We start from the raw sequence: 25874 nt of genomic DNA on the forward strand, positions 1-25874 counted from the left end.
CAGTTTAGCTTTCACCAGGTGTCAAATTTAGGTGTTGTCGGGGAATAAAGGCCCCAAGGTCATGGTGGGCTGAGGGTTCATATACGGAACAGGCGGGATTAGCGGCGAGGAGTCTGAACGGTATGCGGAATCGCGCGGTTTAAAAAATAGTTGAATTTTATTTACTTACACTTCTGTAGCGTAGGTAGGAAGTTTGCTTCAGTTACAGTGCTACCAAAACGAACAACAGAGGGGTCTGTTGGCCCACGGGGTTCCCGAGTGAGCCCTTGCTTTCTACCCCGAAGGATAGGTGCGACTGCCCACTCGCTAGTCCCAGGGCTGGTCAACAGCTCATTAAAGGGATACGAACAACAAAACTGTAACATGTTGTGACGCCAGTCCAAAGTGGAATCAATGCCGGAGTTGATGGAGAACGATCCCGAGGTCAGTGCCAGGTACGATGAGGTAAAGCCGTGATCTCAGTAAGTCGGGTTGATCGAAATCGTGGTCAGGGTCGATGCCAGAATCAGTCCGGTAGCGAAAAGATCAAGACAGGAAATGAAGAGGAATCGACTATCCAAAATCGCAGCGAGGAAGAGACCAGTGGGCTAGAAGCCCTCCTTAGGAGTAGCCCCTGCAGCCGCAGCCCCTGCTCTAAGGATCGTTCTCTCCCTGTGAAACAGTCCCTAGCCTCTGCTCACAGGTCAAGCACAGTCTCTCCTCCAAAACACACACACACACCACCTCACCTCCCGGGGGGTGGGTGGGGGGGCGGTTCACAAGCCTTTTATATGAATTTAGTGGCCGATCAGGCTGCTCGCTTCATAGAAATTTCTAGTCCAATTACATCATGGAGTCAGTGAACTGAGCACGTGCGTTAGATCAGATTACCTCATGCTCTGAGTAAACTGAGCATGTGTTATGGCAGTCTTGATTGACGAGCCTTGGGGTCGAGCAGGGGGCACATGCTGGGCATGCAGTGGAATTTTCCACTTGCTAAGTTTGTCTGTGCATGTTCAGATCTAACTCTCTGTGTTATCAGCATACATACAAAATTTTGCTCTGACAGGTGTAAATAGCTAAAGCACATTAATACACATGCCAGCACTTTAAGGCATATTAACTCTGTGTATGGACTGATTTGGGACTAATTTTAGTCTCGCATCAGTTCATGTACGTGTAGACTCAGGCATAAATCGCCTTAATGCACATTAAGCTAATGTACTTTAACGTTAGGCGCACCTAAATGCACATGTAGACATGCCCTGTGAGTCTCAGCATAGTGCTGTAACAACTAATATTCAAATACTCTGAAATCTGTGCGTTTTTAAAGTGAGCAAGCTTTAGATAAGTTCAGCAGTTTGGCTCTTATTATTAATGCCTTTATGTGTTATGCTATCAGAAATTAGTTATGAGCAAAGACTCCATGCAGTGATACTGATTGTGGATTATAAAAATCTAGAGATAGTAGGAGCTCATTTTGAAGGGTTAATGAGCTGTTAGCAGGCTTTAAAGTAAGCTTCAGTTTTTAAATATAGATACGCAACCTGGTAGAATGGAAAAACCTTACTTAACAGTGAAAGTAGAAGACTGGCAGTACACTCATAAGGGTAAGGATAAATAATGCATTGCACAAAGTGAAAAATGCACAGCTACTTGCTTTGGCATGCACATGCTAAAGCAGCCCGTGAACTTGAGAGCCAGAATTGCTGAAATAGAGATGCAGAAAGTCTGACTGTTCCAGACATAGTGTAGGAGACTATAGAGCAGCGTTTCTTAATCTTTTGAGACTTGAGGCATCCCTTCATAACTTTTTGAATTCATTAGCACTTTATTTAAAAAAATAATTCATTACAGTGCATTTTCTGACTACAGAAAACAATTCTAATAAAACAATTCTAATAAAGCAATTCTGTTGTAAGGAGTTCAGAAAGAAGTTAGGATGTTTTTGACTCTTGTGGATTCCTATTTGAAATCTCTGGATTTATTTTGCAAATCTTGTCTAGATGTTTGCATAACTCAGTGCTAATATTGCATGCCACGCTTAAACGATATTGGGTCACCTCAGGGTGTTGTAGCAATCCTACTGAGAATCTCTGCTATAAAGTAAGTCCATCTCAGATCTGGCTGTTCTCATGTGCCAGCTAAGGAAGTCAGTTTTATGATGGAAAGGAACCCAAGGTGAACTGGTGTACTCTTCTTTATGAGGAGCTCTAGCACTAGAGATGGAGAAGTAATTCTCTGGGATGGTTATTGTTATGAGAGTGAAACAACCCATGGTAGAAGAAAAGTAAATCATTAGGTGCATCAATAGCTGGGTATGTGATGATAATGAACTCTTGGATTTGTCTTCATAGGCATGAAGGTGGCCAGTGTCATAAGAAATATTAAGAAGCTGATAGCAAACGGGGTACAGCAATGTGGTTGTAGTTGCTACAGGTGCCAGTGACACAGGCAGGAGTATGTGAGGTGGTCCTCATCTGAGAACCTGTATTTAGAATCTGAGAAAAAGCTTAAGGTCCAAGAGCTCTGAAAACATCCCCATGGTTAAAAAAAGGCAGGGGCAGGTGGGGGGAAGGAGTGCAAGTCTGAAAGCTGGCATTGCATAATATAGGCAGGAAAGGTTCATATTAATTAGGCAATCAGTAACCTTACAGGAAAGAACCAGTACAAGATACAATTTCCTTTTGACCAAATTGGAACCAGAGATCTGGCACAGAAAATAGGTTTTAGGCAGTGACTTAAGTTAAGAGATGGGTGCTGAGGAGCACGTGGGTCAATGCAATAGATGCTTGCTTTGCTAATACAACTTAAGACGAGCTTCGGACTAACTGAAAGATTGAGCACACATTCAGAAGAGTAACAGGATCCCTTTAAGGATTTAAATAAAAAATAAGCACATTGCCAAAAGTTTTGGATCAACAGGTGGCACTTTCTCCTGCTTTTAGATCTGAAGGTTCTCAAATATTTCAGCTCCCACTATCCCCATGAAACAGAACAAAGAATCATTTCTTTGATAAACATATTTACTACTCAATCTAAAAGGCACATACTCTTTAACGTTTGAAAAAATACATGCTATAAATCAGTGTACATTCTAATTGGATACGTTTTTATTATCCTTTGGAACTAGCTTTTTTTCTTTCATGATTTAATCTGTCAGATTTTGACAAAGATGTCACTTGCGCCATACCAGCTATAAAACTATAAATTTATCTGACTTGCCAGGCACTGAAGCAGATTCTTCCTAAGTGAAGATAATGTTGAAGAGGTAGCTGCTGCAAGACTTGGAACAAGCTTAAATTACTATTCACATGTATGGTAATTGTATGGCTCATTTGCTGAGTAGCATGGTGGTTCCCTTGCATTTTATTAGCAAATTTTAATAACACATTTTATTGATATTTAATAGACCTATTTTCTGTACTACTTGAAAGGATGTGTTTTTTTTTTCCAGTTTAACTGTAAAAACCAAAAACTTTGTAAGAAATTTTTATTTCAGAAGAATGTCTTCATTACTTTAGTAGAAAAAATTGCAGTGGGCTGTTCTTTCTAACTATAGTCATATTTAGACAAAAATGTATATTTTGCAGTAATTGCTGAACAGCAGTCACTTACTCCAAACATTTATCAGTGGTTGGCAAACTACAGCAGGAGCAAGAAATAGTCAGTTGATAATTTAATGTACTACAGAAAAATTCCTGTATTCTTTTCAATATAAAATTGTCCCTGAATTGAAGATGAAATCAGATTTTCAGAGTCTTAGTTTACAGAAAGTAAAGCATCCAGTAGAGACACATTTACAAGGATACAATCTTTGTGGTATGAACACGAGCTTTTATTTATTTTTTTAATCAAATAAAAGGCAAGCTGTTTCTAGAAGAAATACCTAATTCTAAAAAGTGCATCTTATTTAAAGGAATATTGTAAAAAGGGTTAGTCAGATTTATGTAGAACCCTAGCATGAGCAGTTCTACAATTTTGAAGAGGGGTACAAGTGGTGAGGTGTGTTACCACATATATAAACACATTTTTCACCAGTAAAAAATAAAGTAGAAGATTTACTAATAATGTTAGGGGCCTAGGGCTGTATTATGTAGTTTAAGATTGAAGCAAAAACAAGTATAATTTCACTGGCATGAGTTAGTCTCAGGGCGGTGAAATAGGAGTTATATTACTAGGAGCAGCTCATAGATGGCAGAATTTCGGAAGGATAGCTTGATTAGTGGAATAACAAGATGATTAAAAAGGATAAAGGGTCACTAACACCCGTGTAATAAATTTAGAAGGAATCTGGTAAATCATAATGAGCCATGAAGTCAAACTGACTTTCTCGCTACTGCCTGAATAGAAACGCTGTTGCAGCCACCAGGCAGTTGGTTTTAAACTTTGCATGGAGCAGAAATCAAAGGGGCAGGAGGTTGCAAGTGCACCATTGCACCCCCTGCCTCCCCATATCTACACTATTCACTTTATACTTCCTGTAGTCTAGCAAATAAACTTTTTCCATTCCATAACATGAATGATCCCTCATTCCACTTACTTATCCCCGTCTTTCACTTGCTAATAAAATTACACAGTTCCACTTCATTTCTGGGCTGCCAGACCATTCTGGGCCATTCAGAGTATAAAGTCATAGGATTTAGTGATTCAGTCTGTTCCAGACCTTCATCTAAGTACTTATGAGATTGATTTAAAAGTGCCAGGAGCTCGTTTTCTGATTTGATTTGAATGCGCTTTCATCTTGCATATATTTGTATTGAGGCAGCTGGAAGCATGTGCATTTTGAATGCATGTTTATTTTTAATAAGCTGGGTTGTCATCTGACTACAAAAGAAACAGTAATTATACAAGGCTTGTGAGTGGGTTTACTAGCTTGATACAAGCTTAGATATTTTGTCATCTCCCACTGTAGTCTGTTCATTAACATAAAATCTAACAAAGTGTCTCCACTTCCAGTCTGTTCCTTGTCTTTATAGTTTCTGTTTTGTCCGTACCTCCCATTATGGCATGCAATCTTAGTTTCAAGGAGAGTGTGGAAAAGCCATTAGAAATGAACTAAGAAAAAAAAGAAAAATCCTATAGATTAGATGGATGGATATTCAGTATTACTCCATCCAAGAATCAAGTTACCAGTTGCTGCCTATCTTCCTTTACCTGATTTAGCATTGTCAAAACTCATGAAGCAAAGAATTCAGGGTTATTTTATTTCTATGAAAGTGCCTTTCTGGGTTGTAAAAGTGCAGATAGAAGTGACAGATCCCTTCTTGTGGAGAAACAAAGAACAAACCTGCTGTTGGTTCCTGTTCTGAAGCCACCCACCCAGTACAGACTTTCTTGTTACTATATCTTATTAGAGATTTCCCCATAGGGAACTATCATTTTTAAATAGCACTAATTCCTAAATAAGAAAGGACATGAAGGGTAATGTTTCAACTATTTGGGTCTCTCTCACCTTAAAGCTAGACTGTTCTTTAGGGATCTGAATGGGTTATTATTGTTAATCACAGACTTTGTACTCTCTGCAAACTTCACTTAGTTAGCCAACCCCATCCTTTTTTAATTAGTGAAGCTAGTTTGTGGGTTTGCCTCTGCGATTCTTTGAAACTTTGCTTTATTAAAAGGCCATTATTATTCAAGAATCTAATTTCTGCTTGAAATCCTAATTAAACAGAATTTTGAGAGACTTATGTGCCACATTGCTTGTGTGCCACATTGTTTCCTTTATGATGACGTAATGGACATTGAATTGACTGTAATTGTTGTGTCAGTCACATGTTGATAAATGAAAGCATATTACTGAAGCAGCAATTGTGGAAGTTCACAAAAAGCAAGCAAACAAACAAAACCCAATGATAACAACATCTTGGCTATTGATTTGCTTTATGTTAAAGGAAATAATTAAGGACCCTACAGCCAGCTATGTTTCATGGACAGCCACCCAAGCACTTCCTTCCATTCTGGGCAAGGGCCTAAGTTTTTGTAAAAGTCTGTCCCCTGGTGCACACCAGGGGAGGCACACCTGGGCCAAGGGTTAGTGAGGAACTAGTTGGGGAGCTTCTGGAGGGACTGGACATATTCAAGTCAGCCGGTCTGAACAATCTCCACCCTGGACTGCTAAAGGAATTGGCTGAGGTCATTGCAGGACCCCTGGCACGGCTTTACGAGCGCTAATGGTGCTCTGGTGTGGTGCCAGAGCACTGGAAGAGGGCCAGTGTGGTTCCCATCTTCAAAAAGGGGAAGGAGGAGGACCTGGGAAACTATAGGCCAGTTAGTCTTACTTCGATCCTAGGCAAGCTGTTTGAGAAAATTATGCTGGCACACATCCATGAGGGGCCAGCAGGGGATTTCATGCTTAGGGGCACCCAGCATGGGTTCATCAGTGGCAGGTCTTGTCAGACCAGCCTGGTGGCCTTCTATGATCAGATAATCAAATCGTTAGATGCAGGGGTAGCAGTGGACATAGTCTTCCTGGACTTTCGGAAGGCCTTCGACACTGTCTCTCACTCTGTTCTCATTAAGAAACTGGGGGACTGTGATGTCGACACCCACACAGTCAATTGGGTTGCCAACTGGCTGGAGGGCCGCACCCAGAGAGTGGTGGTGGATGGGTCGTTTTCAGCCCGGAGGGATGTGGGCAGTGGGGTTCCGCAGGGCTCAGTCCTCGGGCCCGCACTGTTCAACATCTTCATCAGCGACTTGGACGAGAGGGTAAAAAGCACCCTGTTCAAATTTGCTGATGACAGTAAGATGTGGGGGGATTTGGGCACTCTAGAAGGGAGCAATAGGCTACAGTTGGACCTAGACAGGTTACAGGGGTGGGCGGATGAGAACAGGATGGGATTCAACACTGACAAGTGCAAAGTGATGCACCTTGGGAGGAACAACCGGCTCCATACCTACAGGCTGGGGAACTCCCTTCTTCTCAGTACAGAGGCAGAAAAGGATCTTGGAGTCGTCATTGACTCCAAGATGAACATGGGCCGGCAGTGTGGGGAGGCAGTCAGGAAGGCCAGCCGTACCTTGTCATGCATCCACAGATGCATCTCAAGCAGGTCCAAGGAGGTGATCCTCCCCCTCTATGCGGCACTGGTCAGGCCGCAGCTGGAGTACTGCGTCCAGTTCTGGGCACTGCACTTCAAGAGGGATGTGGACAACATGGAGAGGGTCCAGAGGTGAGCCACTCTCATGATCAGGGGGCAGCAGGTCAGGCCTTGTGAGGAGAGGCTACGGGACCTGAACCTGTTCAGCCTCCACAAGAGAAGGCTGAGGGGGGATCTAGTGGCCTGTTACAAACTAGTCGGGGGGGATCAGCAGGCACTGGGGAAGTCCCTGTTCCCCCTGAGCACTGCCAGGAGTGACCAGGAATAATGGTCACAAGCTGGCAGAGGGTAGATTTAGGCTAGATATCAGGAGGTGCTACTTAACGATCAGGGTGGCTAGGATCTGGAACCAACTTCCAAGAGAGGTGGTGCTGGCTCCTACCCTGGGAGTCTTTAAGAGGAGGTTAGATGAACACCTTGCTGGGGTCATTTGACCCCAGTAATCTTTCCTGCCATGGCAGGGGTTCAGACTAGATGATCTACTCAGGTCCCTTCCGACCCTAGAAACTATGAAACACCTTTACTTAAGTTGTCCATCTGGCCATCCTGCCTACTAGCTTGTCCAGGGTTGGCTGCTAGGGTTCTCTTGTGACCCAGACGTAGCCAGAGGCTGCTGAGTCCCCTCCACAGTGCCCCATCCCTCCCTGCTCTGCTCTACTACTCTTACCACTGTCTACTGTTGACGTCCAATGCCAGTGGAACCATAAATTTTAGTGGTGCAGGCTGATACCTTGGCACAGAGCAGGGACGCTGGATGCTGCAGGCAGGATCGATCAGCAGCATGTGGAAGAGGAACATACACTGCTGCAGGGCAGAGAAGGTGCTCCCTCCTCTGCATATCAGATCCTGTCTGCGGGCCCTGGGCTAGTCAGATAGTGAGTGGAGACTGCTGCCATTTGCTTGCTTGTCTCCATTAACCAAACAAGACTTTATCCTTGCTTGACCCAATGTGCACAATTCATATACAAAATATGATCGTTATGTTTTTACCCTCTTGCTTCTTACAAACTTGCATCTTTTCTTAAAGTCTGGTTGCAAACTTCTTGGAGCAAGCTCTGCTGTCAACAGTTTCTTTTGTACTAATACAGTTGGGCTACGTGAGGTATTGTAATGACTTTTTTTCTTTTTCAATTTTACCTTGAACTTTTTTGAGAAGTGAAAAGACAACTAAAACTAGTCACTTCTGAATTTTCAGCTTGAACTTCCTAAGATATTAATACTGTAGAACTCCTGTCTGTCTTGTATTAGGTCATATAATTTTTCATGTTTTGTTAGTTTAGTTTAAGTCTTCCTTTCAAAAGTGTGCAATACCAGTTGCTTCATATTAAAACAACAGTCTCTATTTGTAACTCTAGTTAGTTGAATTTTAATTTGACACAACCACAGTAGAAGCCTTGGTGTCAAGTCAGTAACGTTACTTGTGGAGAATTAGGTACTAAATTATAGGGGTGCACTGATAGAGATTTTTTTGGCTGATACCAATAGCCGATTTTTAAGGAGGCATATTGGCCGATACTGATCCGATGTCCCATACAGCTGCATGCAGCTGATAAATCGGTTGTGGTGGAAGGGGAGGATGGAGGGAAAGGGCATGTGGTAGGGGGTAGATTTAACACCCCCTATGGTGAGGGAGGGGGCAGAAACAGGTGCTGCCCAGTTGGGGCAGAGTGCGGGATGGAGCAGCGGCTCCTGGAGGGGGTGGCTTCTGCTGCTGCTTGCACCCCAGGAGGGCATGGGGAGGGGGAGCATGTGCCCCTTGATTGGGGTGGGTATTGAGCCAGGGCTGTGCCAAGCATGCGGTGGCACTGGGAGCAGAGCTACGGCAAAATTTGGGGTGGCTGCAGCCCCCTCCCTAGCCCCCTTCCTGAGCCCAGTTCCCACCAAGAAGAGCCCAGCTCCAGGCCGCCCTGCTTCGATCCAGGGGCATGTGCTTCCACCTGGGGTGCAAGCAGCAGCAGGAGCCGTGGCTCCATCCTGTGCCCTGCTCCAGCTGGGCAGCGCCTACACCCTCCATCACCACGGGAGGCATTGATCTGCCCCCCCCTCCATGCCCTCCAGTGCAGCCCTGGCTCCAGTCCGCAGCTGCATCCTGCCCTGCCCCATGCAGATCCCAGGGCACGTGCCCCCCTTCCCTGTGCCCTGCAAGCAGCAGCGAGAGCTTCCCCCTGCCCCTGAAAGAACTATGGCTCCATCCCATCCCCCCGGCCCCACTGGGCAGCCCCTGCCCCCTCCCTCGCTGCGGGGGGCGTTGATCTGCCTACCCCTCCTCCCCAACGTCCCTCCCCTCCCCCCTCCCTTTCCACCACAATGGACATACCAGCTGCACACAGCTCTACTCCTTGCTACCTGAGTACTGTGCTGCAGCTGTGTGCACACACAAGCATTTATCGGCCAAATTATTGACCTCATCGCACTGAATTTGATACAGCCAATTTTCTTACTGTTCAAAATTAGACCAATGTATTGGTGCACCTCTACTAAATTATCCTTTGATTAGCAGCTGGTGGGTTGGCAATTAATGCTTAGTGGCTGGTGAAGTCATTTTATCAATTGTGACATCCAAAATTTAAAACATTTAACCACTGTTATGATATCCTCTGTGGTCCAGTGTTAGCTGGTGAGATTAGTCAGCAGGCAGGAAACACTGGAGTTTTTAAGAGTAATGCTAATTTTTGGTTTAAAGGCATGGGTATACACACAGATTTTAATTGCATTAATTCTATACAATTTGTTGTTTAATTAATAATTGTTAAAAGATCGAGTAAAATAATGACAAATAACAAATATCTGAATTGAATTGATGCCGTCCTGCTGTTATAGGTTTGCTGTTGTTGGCCTTCACTATTTGTGTAGGACAGGGATGGCCAACCTGTCACATGAGTGGTTCTGTGTGGCCTGTGGCATATCAGGGAGGGGCAGGCAGCACAGCAGCAGATTGGGTAGGGAGCAAAAAGCAGAGGAGCAAACCAAGTAGGGGAAGAGGTTTGGAGTGGAACTTGGAGGGCATAGGGCTTCATCTGTGACATGTGTACCTAAAAAGTTGGTACCCTATGGTGTAGGGACTGAATTGAGAGCTTTTCTATAAGGCTTGGGGATGTGGACAGAAGAATACAAAAGCACGGAGGAGAGAATACTCAGAAGCACCAGATGAGATTGATAATGGGAGAGTCCCTTTCAAAAATTATACTTTGATCATCAACACTGCCAAAAACCACCCCCACAACAGCACTTAGTTGAAAGTTTAAATGTCAAGCAACATCAGCCACAACAATACTGTTTTACAAGTTTGCTTTCACACACATTTATTTGTATATCACCTTGATTGGTGGGTTTGCATCAGCATTGCCAGGATTTAAATATGAAATTATCATATTGGAAGCTCAAAATTATTGTATTTTCTGAAAAACTATTGTACACTGAAAAATATGCAAATAAGTAAGCAAGTATGTCTTTTTCTTATTTATATATTGCTCATTGTAAGTTGCCAGTGAGTGAGTGAGAACTGGGTCATCAAAGTTGAAGCATTACTTTATTTAAAGGCAGGCAGTCATAAGAAAGTGCTGACATCAAACCCAGAAGTCAGTTGAGACTCCCTGAGAGTGATTTTTGGTCTTGCATATGCTGCATCAATTAGCTGCCTCAAAAATTATTGTACATTTTGAATACCTTTACTATTATTGATCATACAGCGTACAAATGTTGAAATTATAGTACAAATACAATAATTATCATACACCTGGCAACACTGGTTTGCATCTATTTCCTAATTTAACTCCTTTATTTTAAAGAAGCAAGTGTAGTTGACTCCTGAAACTGTTGAATGGTAAAGTTCAACATTGCTTATTTGTCTGGAGATAGATATGACTGGCATCTGTGAGGCTGGACCACTACTGGGTTCAGCGTTTTTGTAGAAGAACCACTTCTGGCCAAGAAAGTTCTGTAGTTCCTATGCTCATTCAATTTATTGGCTTTTTGGAGACGGGCAGCAAGGTTACTTGTTAGTACCCAGTATGGCTGTGATTTTCTTTTTTTTTTTTTTTTAAACTAAATGAAGGACACAAATAGGGAATTGAAGTGAGATAACCAGATCATTTTACTGTGGAAGATGACCTGCCCTTTTTTGCATACTAACCTAGTTTCCTGCTAACATACCAGATATTTTATGTACTGGCAGCCTTATAGCAGCCAGGAACACCTACAACTTGCTGAAGTCAGTCAAAGCTGTGTGTAGATGCCATGAAAATTGGACAGTTCTAGGTTACCATAATTTGTTGGTTTTAAGTTCTAAAATTTGCCTTTTGAATTAGGATATCATTTCACCACATGGTGGAGCTATCTTCATAAAGTTTCAGGCTGAAAAATATGGAATTGAGAAACAGGAACACTTAATAAATGTATGCGAATGAAAGGTGTGGTTTTTAAATGCTACGTTTTAATGTAAGTGCTGTTCACTTAGAGTTCCCATTCCATTCAAAGTGTGTGTGTAATTGTATTTAAAATAACCACACTTAAACTTCTGGTATGTCTTTCTCTTTATATGGTATTGATCCCTATTATGTCTAAGCACTTCCCCAATGTCAAAATAAATGACTAAGAAAAGATTTCCCTCAGTTAAAAAGTGTTAAATTTAACTGGCTATTGGAGATTTGGGGTAAGTTAGCAAGTCCTATATTTTGCTCTGAAGGGGATAAGATTTGTAAACATCTTTAATTTGTTCTCAGAATGAGCTTGAAATTGGTGGGCCAGTTGTCAAGAAATGTGGATCCTGCTTCTCTCATGAGCATGGAGCCTAATTTTCCCCGATGAAAAATCATGAATTCTCTGATTAAACTCCCCAAATCTCTGATTTAAACCCCCCAGCCCTACTGGTGCCCTTCACCTCCACCCACTGCCTCCTGCCCCCACCAGCTCTGCTGGAGGGAGGCCCCAGCTGCCAGGGAAAATTGTTCCAGGGACCCGAGTCCATGGGCTCCTGCCCTTGGCAGGAGGTGGCAGTGGATGCTGCAGCAGAATTGAGCCCAGCCCCCACCTCCCTGCTGCTTGCTGCCTGCCTCCTGTGGGCTTGGGTGGAGGGGGGTGGCTCCCCGCAACTCTGTGTACTCCTCGGGGGCAGGGGTGACCTGTGCCCTGCAGATCTATGTGTGGAGCTTGGGCTCCCACTCTGCTGTCCTTCCCCAGGGCCTCTGCAGCCTGACTCAGTGCTGCAAGCTCCATGCTCCCCTGATGATGTGTCCCCTGCACATGGAGCTACAGTGAGGGGTACAACGCTGCGCTGCTTCCCCTGCTGGTGCAGCTGCACAGAGGATGCATCGCCAGGGCAGTGCAGAGCTCACAGTGGCTTTCCTGCATGGCCCAGCTGTGCCCTGCAGTGCTGGGTCGCACCCACGGGACTGAGGAGGCTCCAGGGCAGGGTAGCAGGACAGAAGCCCAAGCCCTCCGCGAGCAACCTGCCCCTGCCCCCACCCCATGCCCAGATCTGTGGGGAATGTGTTCCCCCTGGCCCCCTGGGAGTGCACACAGCAGTGGGGAGCTAGCCTCATCCCCCTGCCCCGAGATGAGGTGCCCACAGCTGTGTCCCATTCCCCACCATGGTTCTGTGACTGTATGTTGTGGCCCCAGGCCCCAAACACTGCCTGGCCTGGCAGCAGCTCCAGCCCTAGTCCCTGCTCTGCTCAGCTCCCTCCCTTTTTCCCTATGGGGACCTCAATCTTGCCACCTACCTGTGGAAGCTGCTCTCCAAGCTGTCTGGCAGCCATATGCGTAAACATGCACATGGTGCCCCCCTGCCTGATCACCTTTCCTGCTCCCTTCCAGACCCCTGCAGACTGGGACTGCCAGCCTGCACAGGGCGTGTTGCAAAACTGCAAGATCTGTGGGTTTCTCTGCTAAAATAAGAAATCTGTGTTTTACTCTAGTAAAGGGAGAAATCTTCATTTTACTCCATTTTTTCCATGGGAAACGGAAAACCCGGATCCCTGCTCATGAGTCTTGCTTTTTAGATAGAATGTTGCTATTGGATGATGGGTCATGTTGGGTGAAGCGACCTCTTAGGTATAACTTGAGTTATTCCCACGGGCAATTTTAAAGATGGGAAATGGCAGGGATCCTGTTTTTCCCCGATTTTTTAAAAAAACTGCAAATTCTCTAATAAAAACCGCAAATCTGTGGTTAAAATTCAAGGTCCCCCTACAGTGCCCCTGACCCTGCTGGTGCCCCTCCTTTCCTTCCCTCCCCTCCCCTCCCCTCCCCTCTGCTCCTCCCCAGCCTCTGGTCCTGCTTGTGCCTCTCACTCCCTGCTCCCGCCCGGCCTTGCTGTTGCCCCTTATCCCCCACCCACATCCCCTGCTCACTCAGCCCTGCCAGAAGCGGCCCCCAGCTGCCAAGGCTACAGACCTGGGTCTGCAGCTCCCTGCCCCCACTCTCCCCTGCTGCCTGCTGTGGACTTAGGTGGTGGTGTGGGTGGTTGTCTGCTGCCACTTTCCTGGCAGGCATGGAGGACCCACGCCTCGTAGATCTGTATGTGGGGCAGGTGCAGGCTACAGGCTTGGGCTTGGGCTCCTGCCCTGCTTCCTTCCCCTGGGGCCTCCGCAGCCCGGTGGGCATGACCTGGTGTGGCATGGAGCAGCAGTGCCACATGGAGAAGCTTTAGGGGTGCAGCCCCACACTGCTGCTTTCACTGCAGCCCTGTGTGCAGGAGGTGCGTCTCCAGGGCAGTGTGGAGCAAGCAGCGGCAAGCAGCTTCTCCACGCAGCTCCTCTGCTCCCTGCCATGCTGGGTTGTACCCACCATGATTTGGAGATCCTGGGGGAGGGAAGCAGGGCAGAGCTCATGGTGATGACCAGCTTCTCCATGTAGGCCAGTTGTTCCCTGCTGCCCTACTTCCCTCCCGTGGGAAGTCCACAGCCCAGCGGGTGCAACCCAGTGCAGCAGGGAGCATATGCAGCAGGGAGCATAGGAGCTGTGTGGAGAAGCTACTTGCCACTGTGACTTCCACACTGCCCTGGCTATGTGCCTCCCACTCGCAGGGCTGCAGTGAGAGCAGCAGCATGGGGCTGAGCCCCTCACAGCAGCAGCATGCGTGTCGCCCAGGCAGTGCAGAGCTCTCAGTGGTGAGAAGAACCCCGTGTGGCCCTGCTGTTTTCTGCTGCGTTGGGTCATGCCTGCCGGGCTGTGGAGACCATGAGGGAGGGAAGTAGGGCAGGAGTCTGTGTCTGTCCCACATACAGATCTGGGGGGCATGGGTCCCCCCCCACCCCCAGGGAGTGCATGCAGCAGTGGGGAGCCAGCCCTTTCTCCCTCCCCCAGATAAGCTACCCATGTCATTGTCCTGCTCCCCACTGGGGCCCTACAGCCATGCATTCAGCCCTGGACCTCAAGCCCTAAGCACCCCCTGACTAGGCAGCAGACTCAGCCCTGCATCATCCTCCCTCCCTCTCAATCCCCTTCTTCCCCTTCAAATGGCTGCCTCAGACCATCTGCATGTATATGCATGTGGCGACCCCTGTCCCACAGCCTTCCTTCTGCTCCCTCCCAGCTCCCCGCAGGCTGGAACTCTGCCAACCTGCAGGGAGCTCATTGCAAAATCCACCAGTTTCTCTGGTTAAATGAGAAATCCGCGTTTGCCTCTGGTAAAAGGTAAAAATCTGTGGTTTACTTCGTTTTTCCATGGGAAACAGAAAACCTGGATCCCTGGAAATGACACTTTAAATGCTACGTAGCTACATCAGAAATAAACATCAAGCCAATGTGCTATCAATGGCTTATATCATTGGTCTATTGCACTGCTGTATTGTGAATCATCTGTGTGTAGAGGATTTCAAACCTGTGGGTTCTTCAAATATGTAGATTTTCAGAGTAGTTTGAGTCTGAGATAGAAAGACTTAATCTTCCTGCTGGTCATAGATGCAGACAGGTGACTCATGTGCTACTTAAATAATTGGCTACTGAGAAGTCCAGAAATCTAAAACCAGAAGTTGAAACTGTCAGATACTCCCAAAGGCTGCTTTTTTGGATGTGGTGAACTCTCGGAGTACTCTTACTTTTTCCCACTGGCAATCTTTTTGGAATTCACCTGGAATTAAATAATTTTCATCCACCTGATAGTAGCCAAGTCCTTGGAGAGCTGAGATGTATGCTTTTGTTCAGCTGATTGGAAGGTGATAGTTGAGTGTCATTGTGTTCCTGCGTATATAATCCATGTTGTATGATGTTGTATTGTTTCATAAAAGTACTGCTAGCAAAGGGTATAGAGGTGGAAAGGGGAGGTGCCTGCCAGGGCTCTTTGCTTGCAGGCAAACAATGAAAGTCACCTCTCCAATTTTTATATGCTTCACTTTTCAGAGATGAGTGAGTAGGACTTGATGTTTCAGTGAATGATACTTGTCCATAGCAAAGAGCTCCTCATCAATGCCATCAGTTTTGACCTGGACTGCCCTGAAATCTGTGAAGAAGTGAAAGTGAACTTCTCAAACTAGGCTATATTTCAAAAACAATTGTTCTTTTAACATTCTCTTTAATATGCTTATATAGTACAATTCAAAGATCATCTAATGGCCATTCTCAGATAGAACTTGTTTAATCCCTAATCTTTTGGTAAATAGTAGAAGAAATGTGTTTTCAAACTTTTAAAATCTGCTTTTTTGCGTAAGACTTCTCCCTCACTCCCCCGGACAAGCTGCCTACTCCATTTTGCACCCTGCCCCACTTCAGCTGGGCAGCCCCTGCCCCGGTCCACTCCCTTGCTTACTGTGGAGGTCTTGATTTGCCCCCCCGCCAACTGCTTTCCCCCCCGCCCCAAAGACTTAGCAGCTGGACACTACTCTCCAAGCTGATGGACTGCACATTGGCAATCAGATCGGTATTGGCCAATATGGCTGGTCAATCAGCCATTGGTATCAGCCCAAAAAATCTTTATCTGTGCACCCCTAGTCAGAAGCGATGCACCTGTGTTTGTACAGTGCTGTGCTTAGACGAGGGGTGGGCAAAATGTGGGCCAGATGCAGCCCACCAGACCATTCTATCTGGCCTGCAGGGCCTCTAAAACATTTAGAAAATTAATATTTATGTGCCCCTGGCTGCCTCTCATGCGGCCCTTGATGGTTTGCCAAAACTCAGTAAGCTGCCCTCCTCCTGAAATAATTGCCTGCCTGTGGCTTAGACTAATTAGCTTGGTTGCAGTGCTGTGCAATAAAGGATCTCATCCTATCTGCACCACTGTCTTTGCCTCAATGGATAATTTTTTTGCTCTCTTTTTCCTCTTGTGTTTGGCCTCCTGCCATTCCAAAATTGCCATCCACAAAGTCCAGAATGGCTTCCCCATTTTTCCTCCTCTGCTGTGTGAGACGCATAGCAGGGACACAGCTGATGTACTGGCATGGTTTTCTAAAACTTATCTGTTGTAGCATATCTAAGATCTGATGTTCCAGGGATATTTTATTAGGAAGAAACCAAATTGCTATTTTCAGGGGGGGAAGGGGAATTTTCATATAAGAGGAGCGATTGGGTTTGAATATGTTACCTTGACTGCTCGGAAATGTTACAGATAGGGTCATCTTGGTGGAATATTATTCTCATGACCCGACTTGTGATCGTATAGTGTAATGCTTTTAAGTAAATTGAGATTTGCCTTTTAAGGATACTCATTTCCTGACATGGCTAAGTGAAAGCACTCAAGACTGTTTTTGAGCAGTTAAACAAGTTATCTGGAAAGGCATTCCCTGTTTTCAGTGTTTTAGGTGGAGCCTGGCAGTGCTGCCATTTAAGGCTGCTGGAAGGATCTTATTTCACTTTGCTTATAACTTTGGGCTGAAATTTTTGATGTTGGACATATATATGCCTTAGATTGAATCTTTTTAAACATAAATCAGCCAAAACAGTTGAATCATTTCAGAGAACAAGGTTAGGAAAAACCTGGTGAATTGTTTGTCACTTTAAAAAGATTTCATTTTTTTTACTGCTGTACCAGTGAAGAGATCATCTTTTTCTTGTCTTGTCAGCTAACAGTACTTGTCAGAGCATACAGTGGGTAAACAGGATGTCATTATCAAACAGTCTATTTAGTAGACACTTATTAGTTTACTAATCTATCACTGGTGTCAGGAATTCATATAACTGACAAGATCTAATGCAATGAGATCAACCAAATTTCACTGTGCACAAAATAAAACTGTTATTTTTCAGTCTTGTTGTTGGAAACTACTTAAGTACCTCATAAAAGGGTAGGGTTTTTTGCCAATTGCTAGAGACATAGTGAGTCCTTCACACAATTGCATTGCACTTTCATGGATATCTGACTTCAGTGGAATTGTGGCCATTTTTTCTCATCTCACCTATTCATAATTCCCAAGTTGACAGCTGCTTTTGAGGCATGAGGCAGCAACCTTAACATTTCTGACAGGTATGCAGGTTGTGAGAAATTGAGGCCTGGTATTAAGATAATTCCAGTTAATGTTCAAATCTGACTCTTTTGGATTATGATGGACTACGGAATTTTCAGTAGTCTGAAGGGTTTCAGCACTTCAAGTTCAGATTTTTTTCCACTGTTGGTGATTCCTTGAGATCCTTTTTAGGATGCTGTATGACATTAGCAATCGTTAGATATGCAAACACATACGATTCACAAGATAAACCCAGAGATTTCAAATAGGAGTTGATGGTGTCAAAAACATTCTGACCTGTTGTGATCTTTCTGAGTTCTTTGCAACAAAGAATTACTCTATTTTTCCATAGTCAAGAAACAAGTGAAATTTTGTTTTTGAAATGGGGTGTCACTAAATCTGGAAAAGTTATGGGGGAGGGAGGGTCTTGAATCTAATAAGATTGAGAATTGCTGCTCTGCGTACTTGTTTTTTGGCAATTTCTTGGTTCCTATGATAGGCTGCTTCTGCTGGCCCACAGTGGATTTTGTTGACAAGCTGGTTAAAATTGTGATCTGCTCCCTCTCAGGGCGCACATGCTTTTTGTGTACTAGAAGTAATACATTTTACTGTGGTTTTTTTTTTTTTTTTACTTTGCAGTATGGTTTTAGTATTTTGTGCTTATTTTTTAAAATTTAAGGCAAGTTAAAACTATTTAAAATGTAATCTAACATAATCTAGGTCAAAACCACAGGTCTGTCCTGCAGTAGTTATGGAAGATGCAACTGACCCTGAAACGTTATTTAATCAAAGACTTTCACATTGGCTACATTAATGTATCTCCCTCTAAAATCTGCAGTAAAGTAAAAGATAAAAACAAAAAAACCCACAACTATTATCTTTCCTTAGTGGATAAACCAAGTGTATTTTGTGTGAGATTGAAGTATGTCAAAATCTTGCAAGCACGTTGTTTATGTGCTTGTGAATGATAATACTTGACATTTTCTAAAAACTTTTGATAGGACTGCCTGTTTTCTCTTATTACTGACATACAAATTTACTAAGATTTCTGGGGTTTCAATAAGAACATTCTAAGGCCTTCAAGGGGGGTAGATCAAGGCCCCCACTGTGAGGGAGGGAGGGAATGGGGCTGGAGCAGGGGCAGGTGCTGCCCAGCTGGGGCAGGGCATGGGACTGAGCCGTGCATGGGGAGCACATGGTGGCTCCACTACTATGCGCACCCCTATGAGGGCATGGTGTTGTCCCTGGATCTGCATGTAGGGCGAGGGCAGGCTGCCGCTGTAGGCTAGGCCCAGGACAATGCCGGGCTGTTCTTGGCGGTGGGGGGGCTGGGCCAGGCTGCACTCTGGGTGGGTGGCAGTGGCACTGGAGGGTGGGTTGGGGGGTCTATGGTGGATTTTGGAGTGGCTACAGCCCTTTCTGTAGCTCCCCTCCTAGCGCTAGAGCCTGGTGCTGCCCTGGTGCCAGCCTGCAATGGCAGCCTGCCCTTGCTCTGTGCACAGATCTGGGGGTACATGCCCCCAAGGCCTCCCTGGAGTATGAATACAGCAGAGAACCCCCTACCTGCATCCCTGGATGAGCCACTTGTGGCTTGGTCACGTGCCCTGCCCCAGTCCCAGCCCCACTCCCTCCCTCACTGTGGAGGCCTCAATCTGCCCTCCCATGCCCCTTCCCTCCCCTTGCTCCTTCCCCAACAACAGATTTACCAGCTGGATGCTGCTCTCCACGCTGTCCTGCTGCATATTGGCAATCAGATCAGTATCGGCCAATATGGCTTGTTAAAAATTGGCCATCGGTATCAGGCCCAAACAGCTCTATCGGTGCACCCCTAGCTTTGATAGAAAAATGTGTTGAACAGCCATTAAATTAACCACCGTGCTTTCTTTTAAGTGAAAAAGGAAAGATAGTTTGAGGAGTCATTTTCAGTGACTTTTGAAAGGATGTTACTATGAAAATAGTGACACCTGGATTTAATTTTTTCTTTTATTTTAGGCACTTTTACAATGAAGGCACTGATGCTAAGTATTGCAAATATCATTTGCAATACTTAGCAGTTTATCTTTTTAAGGCAGAAGTTGTAACAGGAGTTGTATTGAAAATATGCTTGTTGTTTTAAGCTCTCATGTTTTTTACTTATAACTTCTTCCAGAAACTTGGTTTAAAAGTCCTTAGAATACTGTGTCTTCTACCCCAGCAAATTTTTTTTGAAAGGAAACTGGTGATATTTAAAATGATTCATGTAAGATCCCTTTAAAAATAAGAAGTTATTTAAGTAGCTGTTCTGCAAACTGATGTTAGGAATGGATTCAGGTTTAAAAAAGAAATTTACAAAATATTGCATCTTAACTATGTTTAATACTGTATTTGATCACACATTGCATGCTCCTAAATAAGATGCTTCTTGTTTTGGGAAGGCAAAATGAAAAGAAGATGTTTTCAGTCATGATTCGGGACCTACTCAAATAATGATTTTTTTTTTTTTTTTGCAACTTTCTGGCCAAAAAAAGCAGGGTTGGTTTGTTTGTTTGTGGTTTTTTTCCTCTCTCTCCAGGGAGTCACTGGGGGGAAAAACTTACTAAGAATAAAATGTTGGCTCCTAACCTTGCAGTCTGCTGGGGAGAGTGGGGGGTGTGGAGCAGCTAAGATGGTGGCTGCTGCCGCCTCGCTCTGCCGCTGATTGGCCGAGAAGTTTGCCCCTTGTGCGGCCCCACATCCCTCCACCAATCAGCAACAAGGGGTGGGGCCACACAAAGGGCAGCCCTCTTGGCCAGTCAGCAGTGAGGAGGCAGTGAAGGGTGGGCTCCCTGGGGCCCCTCAGCCAATCGGAGGCATGAGGGGGACCCTGCCATGGTAAGCCCATGAAAGTGGTGGCTGGTGCTGTGATTGGCCCACCAAATTGTCCTGCTTCGATTTGGGTTGGTCCCTAATCATGACTGAAAGCTGTCTGCATGGACGAACTCTCTTGCCCATAGCCAGCTCATTGGCTCTCTAGGCAGAAGCTTGAATTTTAATCCTCTGGCAGCCAGTTCAGTTGCGGCTGAGAGGGTTAAAACTCTGCCTCTGAGGCTGAAGTGGACTCTGTTTCTCCTGAACGGTGGCCAGAGAGAAGGGAGAGAAGCACAGCGCTGAGCAGTAATAACTAGGCTTGGTAGAATTAAACTTTTATTTTTTTTAATATAATTTAGATGGCTGCCATCAATTTTTTTTTTTAATCCATTTAACATTTTCAGTGTTGTGCATAATGAGGGGGCAGTGTTCATTTTTTATCAATTTAAATGTTCAGGATTGCGTGAAATTAGGGGCCTGGGGGGCGGACAATTTAGTAATGACATGACTGTTAAAAGCTTTATAAAATCACCAGAAAGTATCCATAAATCAGTATATCCTACCTACTGTGTTTCTTCATCCGGAAAGATCCAGGTGGGCAGGGTCCAGAAGAGGAGGGCAGCAGCACTCCCAGAGTCTGGGAACTTGGGGAGAGGTGATGGTGTTCCCCACCGTTAGCTGGCCTGGCCTGGATCCTGCTGCTGCTGGGCTAGAGCCTTGAATACTCTTCTCTCTTCCCCACTCTGGGCTTGGAGTAGCAGTTTATTTAAGCAGGTGGTTATCTCCCTCCAGCCTGCTTCCCCCACCTCTGAAGAACAGTTGATTGCTAAACTGCTGAGTCATTAGGCCAGAACCAGCGGCCAGTTGCTTAATTGATGAGTCATTAGGCTGCCTATTGTTTCTCTTTAACCTTTCTGGGCTCTCTCTCTTCTTGTCTCTTTCCCCACTGTCTAGTAACAGGGGTAAAAGTTCCCTGTTACAGTCCCATTTCTATAAATTTTGATTATTACTGATGGCAAATAATTTCTGCTATAGTCATACATGGCTCTGTTGATGTAGTCTAGCAGGCTCTGGGTCCTGAGACGGTTCATTGCACAACCTTGTGGGACCTGGGCTGAGCCCTTTCAACTGAAAGACTCTGTATAGACCACTACTGGTGTATAGGCCACCTCAAACCCCAGCTAGTTATCAAGCCTGCTGACACACATGGGGGGGAAAAAAAACCCCAAAATGTGCTTTACCAGAAATAGCGTATTAACTCAACCTAGCTCTCCAGCATCTATGGATCGGGTGCTTCATTGTGGCTTTTTGGTGCTTTTATCAAAAAATTGATTCAATTGGCTGTTATGTAAAAGTGCTACTGAAGTGCCTGATCTATGCCAGTGTTGGCCAGCTAACACAATGCCTCTTCTGGGCATGTGCTGGGCTTGACTCGGGAGCACCCCAAGTTTAAAGAAAAGTGTAGGGTGGGGGGGGGTGTTATATCTGTAAGTAGCCCAAATGTCCATCGTACTGTCTGTAAATACAGTTCAGGCTCTTCCACTCTGTCAGCATTGGCGCACACTGTACAGATAACCTTTATTCCAGTCACTCTGGTGTCTGACTTGGTTTTGCAGATGATGATTCTGGTGCTGACTTTTTTGGTACTTAGTGTTTTCTTAGTAAGAAAGCAAAATATCAGGTAATTTATAACACGTGTGAATGAAAGTTCTGTCATGCATTGTAAGTGGTCTCATCTACTTGACTAGGAATTGAAGGTTAACTACACCATTAGACAAGCAGAAAAAATAATGCTGTTGAAATGTATTATTTTCTGTTTCCTGCAAATATTCCTCTTCACTTCATGATCTGGCTAGTACAGACAGACTGTAAACAAGGGTCCTCTCCAGAAGACCTACATGGTTTTATACAAAGAGTAACCTAATTCTATGGGGCAGCAGAAGAACATTTCTTACTTGGCTGATTATCTCAATAAGCCCAGCAAAGTCTTGTTCATACATTATACAAGAGAGAAATGAGAGTGAACATAAAGAACCACATGATCTGTTATTTTGAGAGGTGATCTCTGGATTCCTTATTAAGCCAGTGTGGCTCATAACCGTGGTGGACAGGCTATGTTTAGGAAGTAAAGGGAAAAAATGAATTAATGCCTTATGATAAAGGTAGTACCATACCTGGCATAGGCGATGTGTAGGGGGAGCACAGTGGGGACATGTGCCCCCACCGCTAAAATTGGCCCTTGCTGGCCAGGGAGTGAGGAGCGCCAGCTGGTGCCCCCTAAAAAAGCACCAGTGGCACTTCCAGGTTGCTGCCAGCACTTTTGGGGTTGGCAATCAGCTGCTGGGGGACCCCCCTTCCTGCTGGCAATCAGCCACTGGTGCTGCCTCAGAGCCAGAGAACCAGGAGGCACCAGTCACCCATGATAGCTGGTGTCTCAAAGAACTCACAAATTCCACCCATAGCATAAGCTGGGTATCATATTACTAGTATATCACTACCATGACAGAAACATGCCTGGCAGCAGATATGGGAAAGAAGGATGACTCCAGACATGTAGCCATTAAGGCATTGGCCTTCTTCCAGTCTTCGGGCACTACACCAGAGTGCCAGGAATTTTCAAAGATCCATGCCAGAGGCTGGGCTATGATGCTTGCCAGCTCCTTGAGTACCCTGGGGTGTAGATTGTCAGGGCCGGCTGACCTTGAAGGTATCCAGAGCCTCTCAGGATGTTCCTTCACAAGGTCAGCATTGATGGAGCGCAGGGGATCTCCCTCACCCAGACCTCCCTGTCCCGTAGCGGGCATGGGCATCCCATGGGACTGATGAAAGACCAATGCAAAGTACCCATTTTGAAACTATTTTAAAATTTACAGAGAAAATAAAGCTTGTATTGCAGGAATGCATATTTGAATGGATTTTTCTATGCAAGATAAAAATACTATTTGTAATATGCTTTGAATTGCCAAGTAACTAGAAATCGTAAGTGACTGTTTTTAGCTTTTTGTTTAGGTAGACAGATTTATGTTCCTTCAGCTGGTAATTCATGAAGTTTAAGTGAAAGTTATCTTTTCTCTTCTTCTAGGAGGCCTGCATCAAAAAGAAGGAGGAGATATGGGGAATCTGTATCTTTATTGTAGCAGTTGACCTGGATGAGATAACATTCACTTTTACAGAGCTTCTGAAAAGTATAGGTCTAAGGTATGTTTTACTGTGAAAATTGAGGTGCCAGCAATCAAATAATCGGGCAGTGTTTCTACTCTGAGATTACCATGCTTTTTTGTTTTAGTCGGTTTGGACCTACAAATTTATTGTGTAGACTTGAAGTCCGCTGTAGAGGAAGCTTTACCACTTTATTCCAGGGATAAGTTGCACTTTACAACTTCTAGTTCTCCTTTTGTTAATTATGGCAGTATTCATAATTTTGGTCCTGACTGTCTCTGTGGTAGCTGAGGCATTGGTACTAATTTCCTTTGCAGTAAAACAATATGCAGCACTGCGGTATGTTGTTGGATCCTGTACCACTGCTGTGGTTAGGAAAACTTGGGGAAGCTTTTACCCAGTCTCTTGCTGTAGAGCAAGGGTGTCAGACAGGATCTGACCATAAGTCAGATCCTGCCTGTGGAGCCCTGCCATCTGGCCTCTGGGGCTGCCCTGTGGTCTGAGCAGACCCACAGGGGGCATGGTACGAGTCAGACCAGCCCCACAAGCAAGATATGGGACACATTCTGTATACAGCATCCGCCCACATGTATACAGCATCTGCCCCCACCACATCAGGGCTGGACATCTGGGTCCCAGACTGGCTGGAGCAGGCGACATCTCTGTTATGGTACAGGAGGAAGGGGTGATCTGTGACCTGATCAAGTCTCCATGTCTGGTATGGGTGACATCACTGTGACCAATCTCCCCAGTTTGCTGGTCTGGTAATCATGATAGGACTGTCTCTCCCTTAGTGGGGACACATTCCTTGGTCCTCATTTCCACCAGCATAACAAAAAACCTTATGTACTCATCCTCCCTTTGGGCAGCTTGATTGAAGTCAGAAATCCCGAAGCAGAATTGGTCAGTGGGATTTGGAAGAGATGTAGACATCATAGGATACCAGGTGGGATGTTTCCTCTGACTTCCTTGTATTACCTTGCCCTACTGACCTCTGAGGATGTTCACCACCAGGAAGTTGGTATCCTCTGCTTCTTGGCCCTTCACTCTTTGTAGAGAAGCTCAACCATTACAGAAATTTCTGCTCCATTGATAATTGCTATAGAGGCAAGAAGTGAAAAGAGGAAAGAAACCATATTTGTCAACACTTTATTAAATGGGATAAAATATTCAGAAACAAAACTAAGGTGTTTGTGGCATTTTCTGACAAAGGCTGACTTATACTTACTCAGAGTTTATCCAAGGTTGCATATGGATATAATATTTGAAACCACTTCCAAGTGCGATAGGCTTGGAAACATTTATAGAATGTAGCATTTCAGCCACCAGACAGACATACAGCCCTGGTCATGTCCCACAGCTGGAGTGCTTCACAGTATCTGTGGCTGTATGCAGTGGCATGCTCTCTAGCTAGGGAGTACAGCAGGAGGCTGCAACACACTGCAGTTCTGCTCCCTGGCCCTCTCCAGAGCCTCCATCTCAAGGGGCTGTTTCTGCTCCCTTCAGCAGGTACTATTTTGGAGCACTTTGCCTATTTATAGAGCATTTCAGAGGTATTTGAAATTTTTCAAACGTGACATCTGTCTGCACCCCAAGTGTGTATCTTATGCAGTGGCAACTTATTACAGTTGATGACAGTTTTGGGAGTACTGTCTTTCAGTCAGTGCTCAAGCAAAACTCATACCCAACTCGAAGCTTGTCATCAACTGCGTGGTAGTCATCATGAATGCAATCTGTGGATACTCACTTGGAACAGATACCCTGTGGTAATTGAGGACTTTTAAAATGTATTCTCCACACAGGTTCCATAACCTGCACCTCCCCCCCCACAAGTTAATGTGAAGTCTTGCTCCTGTGGCTTCTTGTATTGAAAAGGAAATGCAAATTTCCACAGAAATGCAGTTAAACTTACTCTGCTCATTTTGCCACTTGTTTGCAGTGTCTTTAATGTATCTGCATCGCATACGGTCCCAGTGGGATGCTGTTAGCCAAAAGAAATGTGATCTTCAGTACTGGGACATGTTGGTAACAAGAGAATGTAATTCTATAAAACTACTTTTGTAGAACTACAGTTACTTTCTAGACTTTTACCTATTTTTCTTTAAAAAAAAAAAAAAATGTTCTTTGTCATTCTTCCTCCTTGCAGTGCATGTACATTTTTTCAGTTGTTGAAGCAAATGGATAGTAACATGGATACCATAAGCACGAATGTTGATAGTACTGTATCGCGACTACAGAAGAAATATGAAGTATTACTTGCGCTGTATCGCAAGTTTGAAAGGTAATGTGCATTTTTCTCCTTTAATTTGAATTGATGCATTCTTTGGTAGTCCATATTTATTTATTTAAATTTCTAAAATACAGATACTTGAAGTGACAATCTTAAATTCTGAATATACTTCCTAGTTTTTAAGTATCAGCTAACTGAGCA

The 25874-nt window shown here is 44.8% G+C and overlaps 1 protein-coding gene across 2 annotated transcripts in view; it reads left to right on the forward strand.

Moving 5' to 3' along the window:
- RB1 (RB transcriptional corepressor 1) overlaps nucleotides 1-25874 on the forward strand; it is a 119212-nt gene that overhangs the window by 5602 nt on the left and 87736 nt on the right. Inside the window, exons 3-4 of one of the 2 annotated variants that reach the window (XM_090025951.1) lie at nucleotides 23367-23482; nucleotides 25590-25724. In XM_090025951.1, the coding sequence (XP_089882077.1) occupies nucleotides 23367-23482; nucleotides 25590-25724 (251 nt within the window). The remainder of the gene's footprint in view (nucleotides 1-23366; nucleotides 23483-25589; nucleotides 25725-25874) is intronic. The other variant, XM_090025960.1, reaches the window with a different exon arrangement.

The sequence above is a fragment of the Crocodylus siamensis genome, chromosome 1 (assembly GCF_052110815.1).
Source record: "Crocodylus siamensis isolate JL-2025a chromosome 1, ASM5211081v1, whole genome shotgun sequence".
NCBI lineage: Eukaryota > Metazoa > Chordata > Crocodylia > Crocodylidae > Crocodylus > Crocodylus siamensis.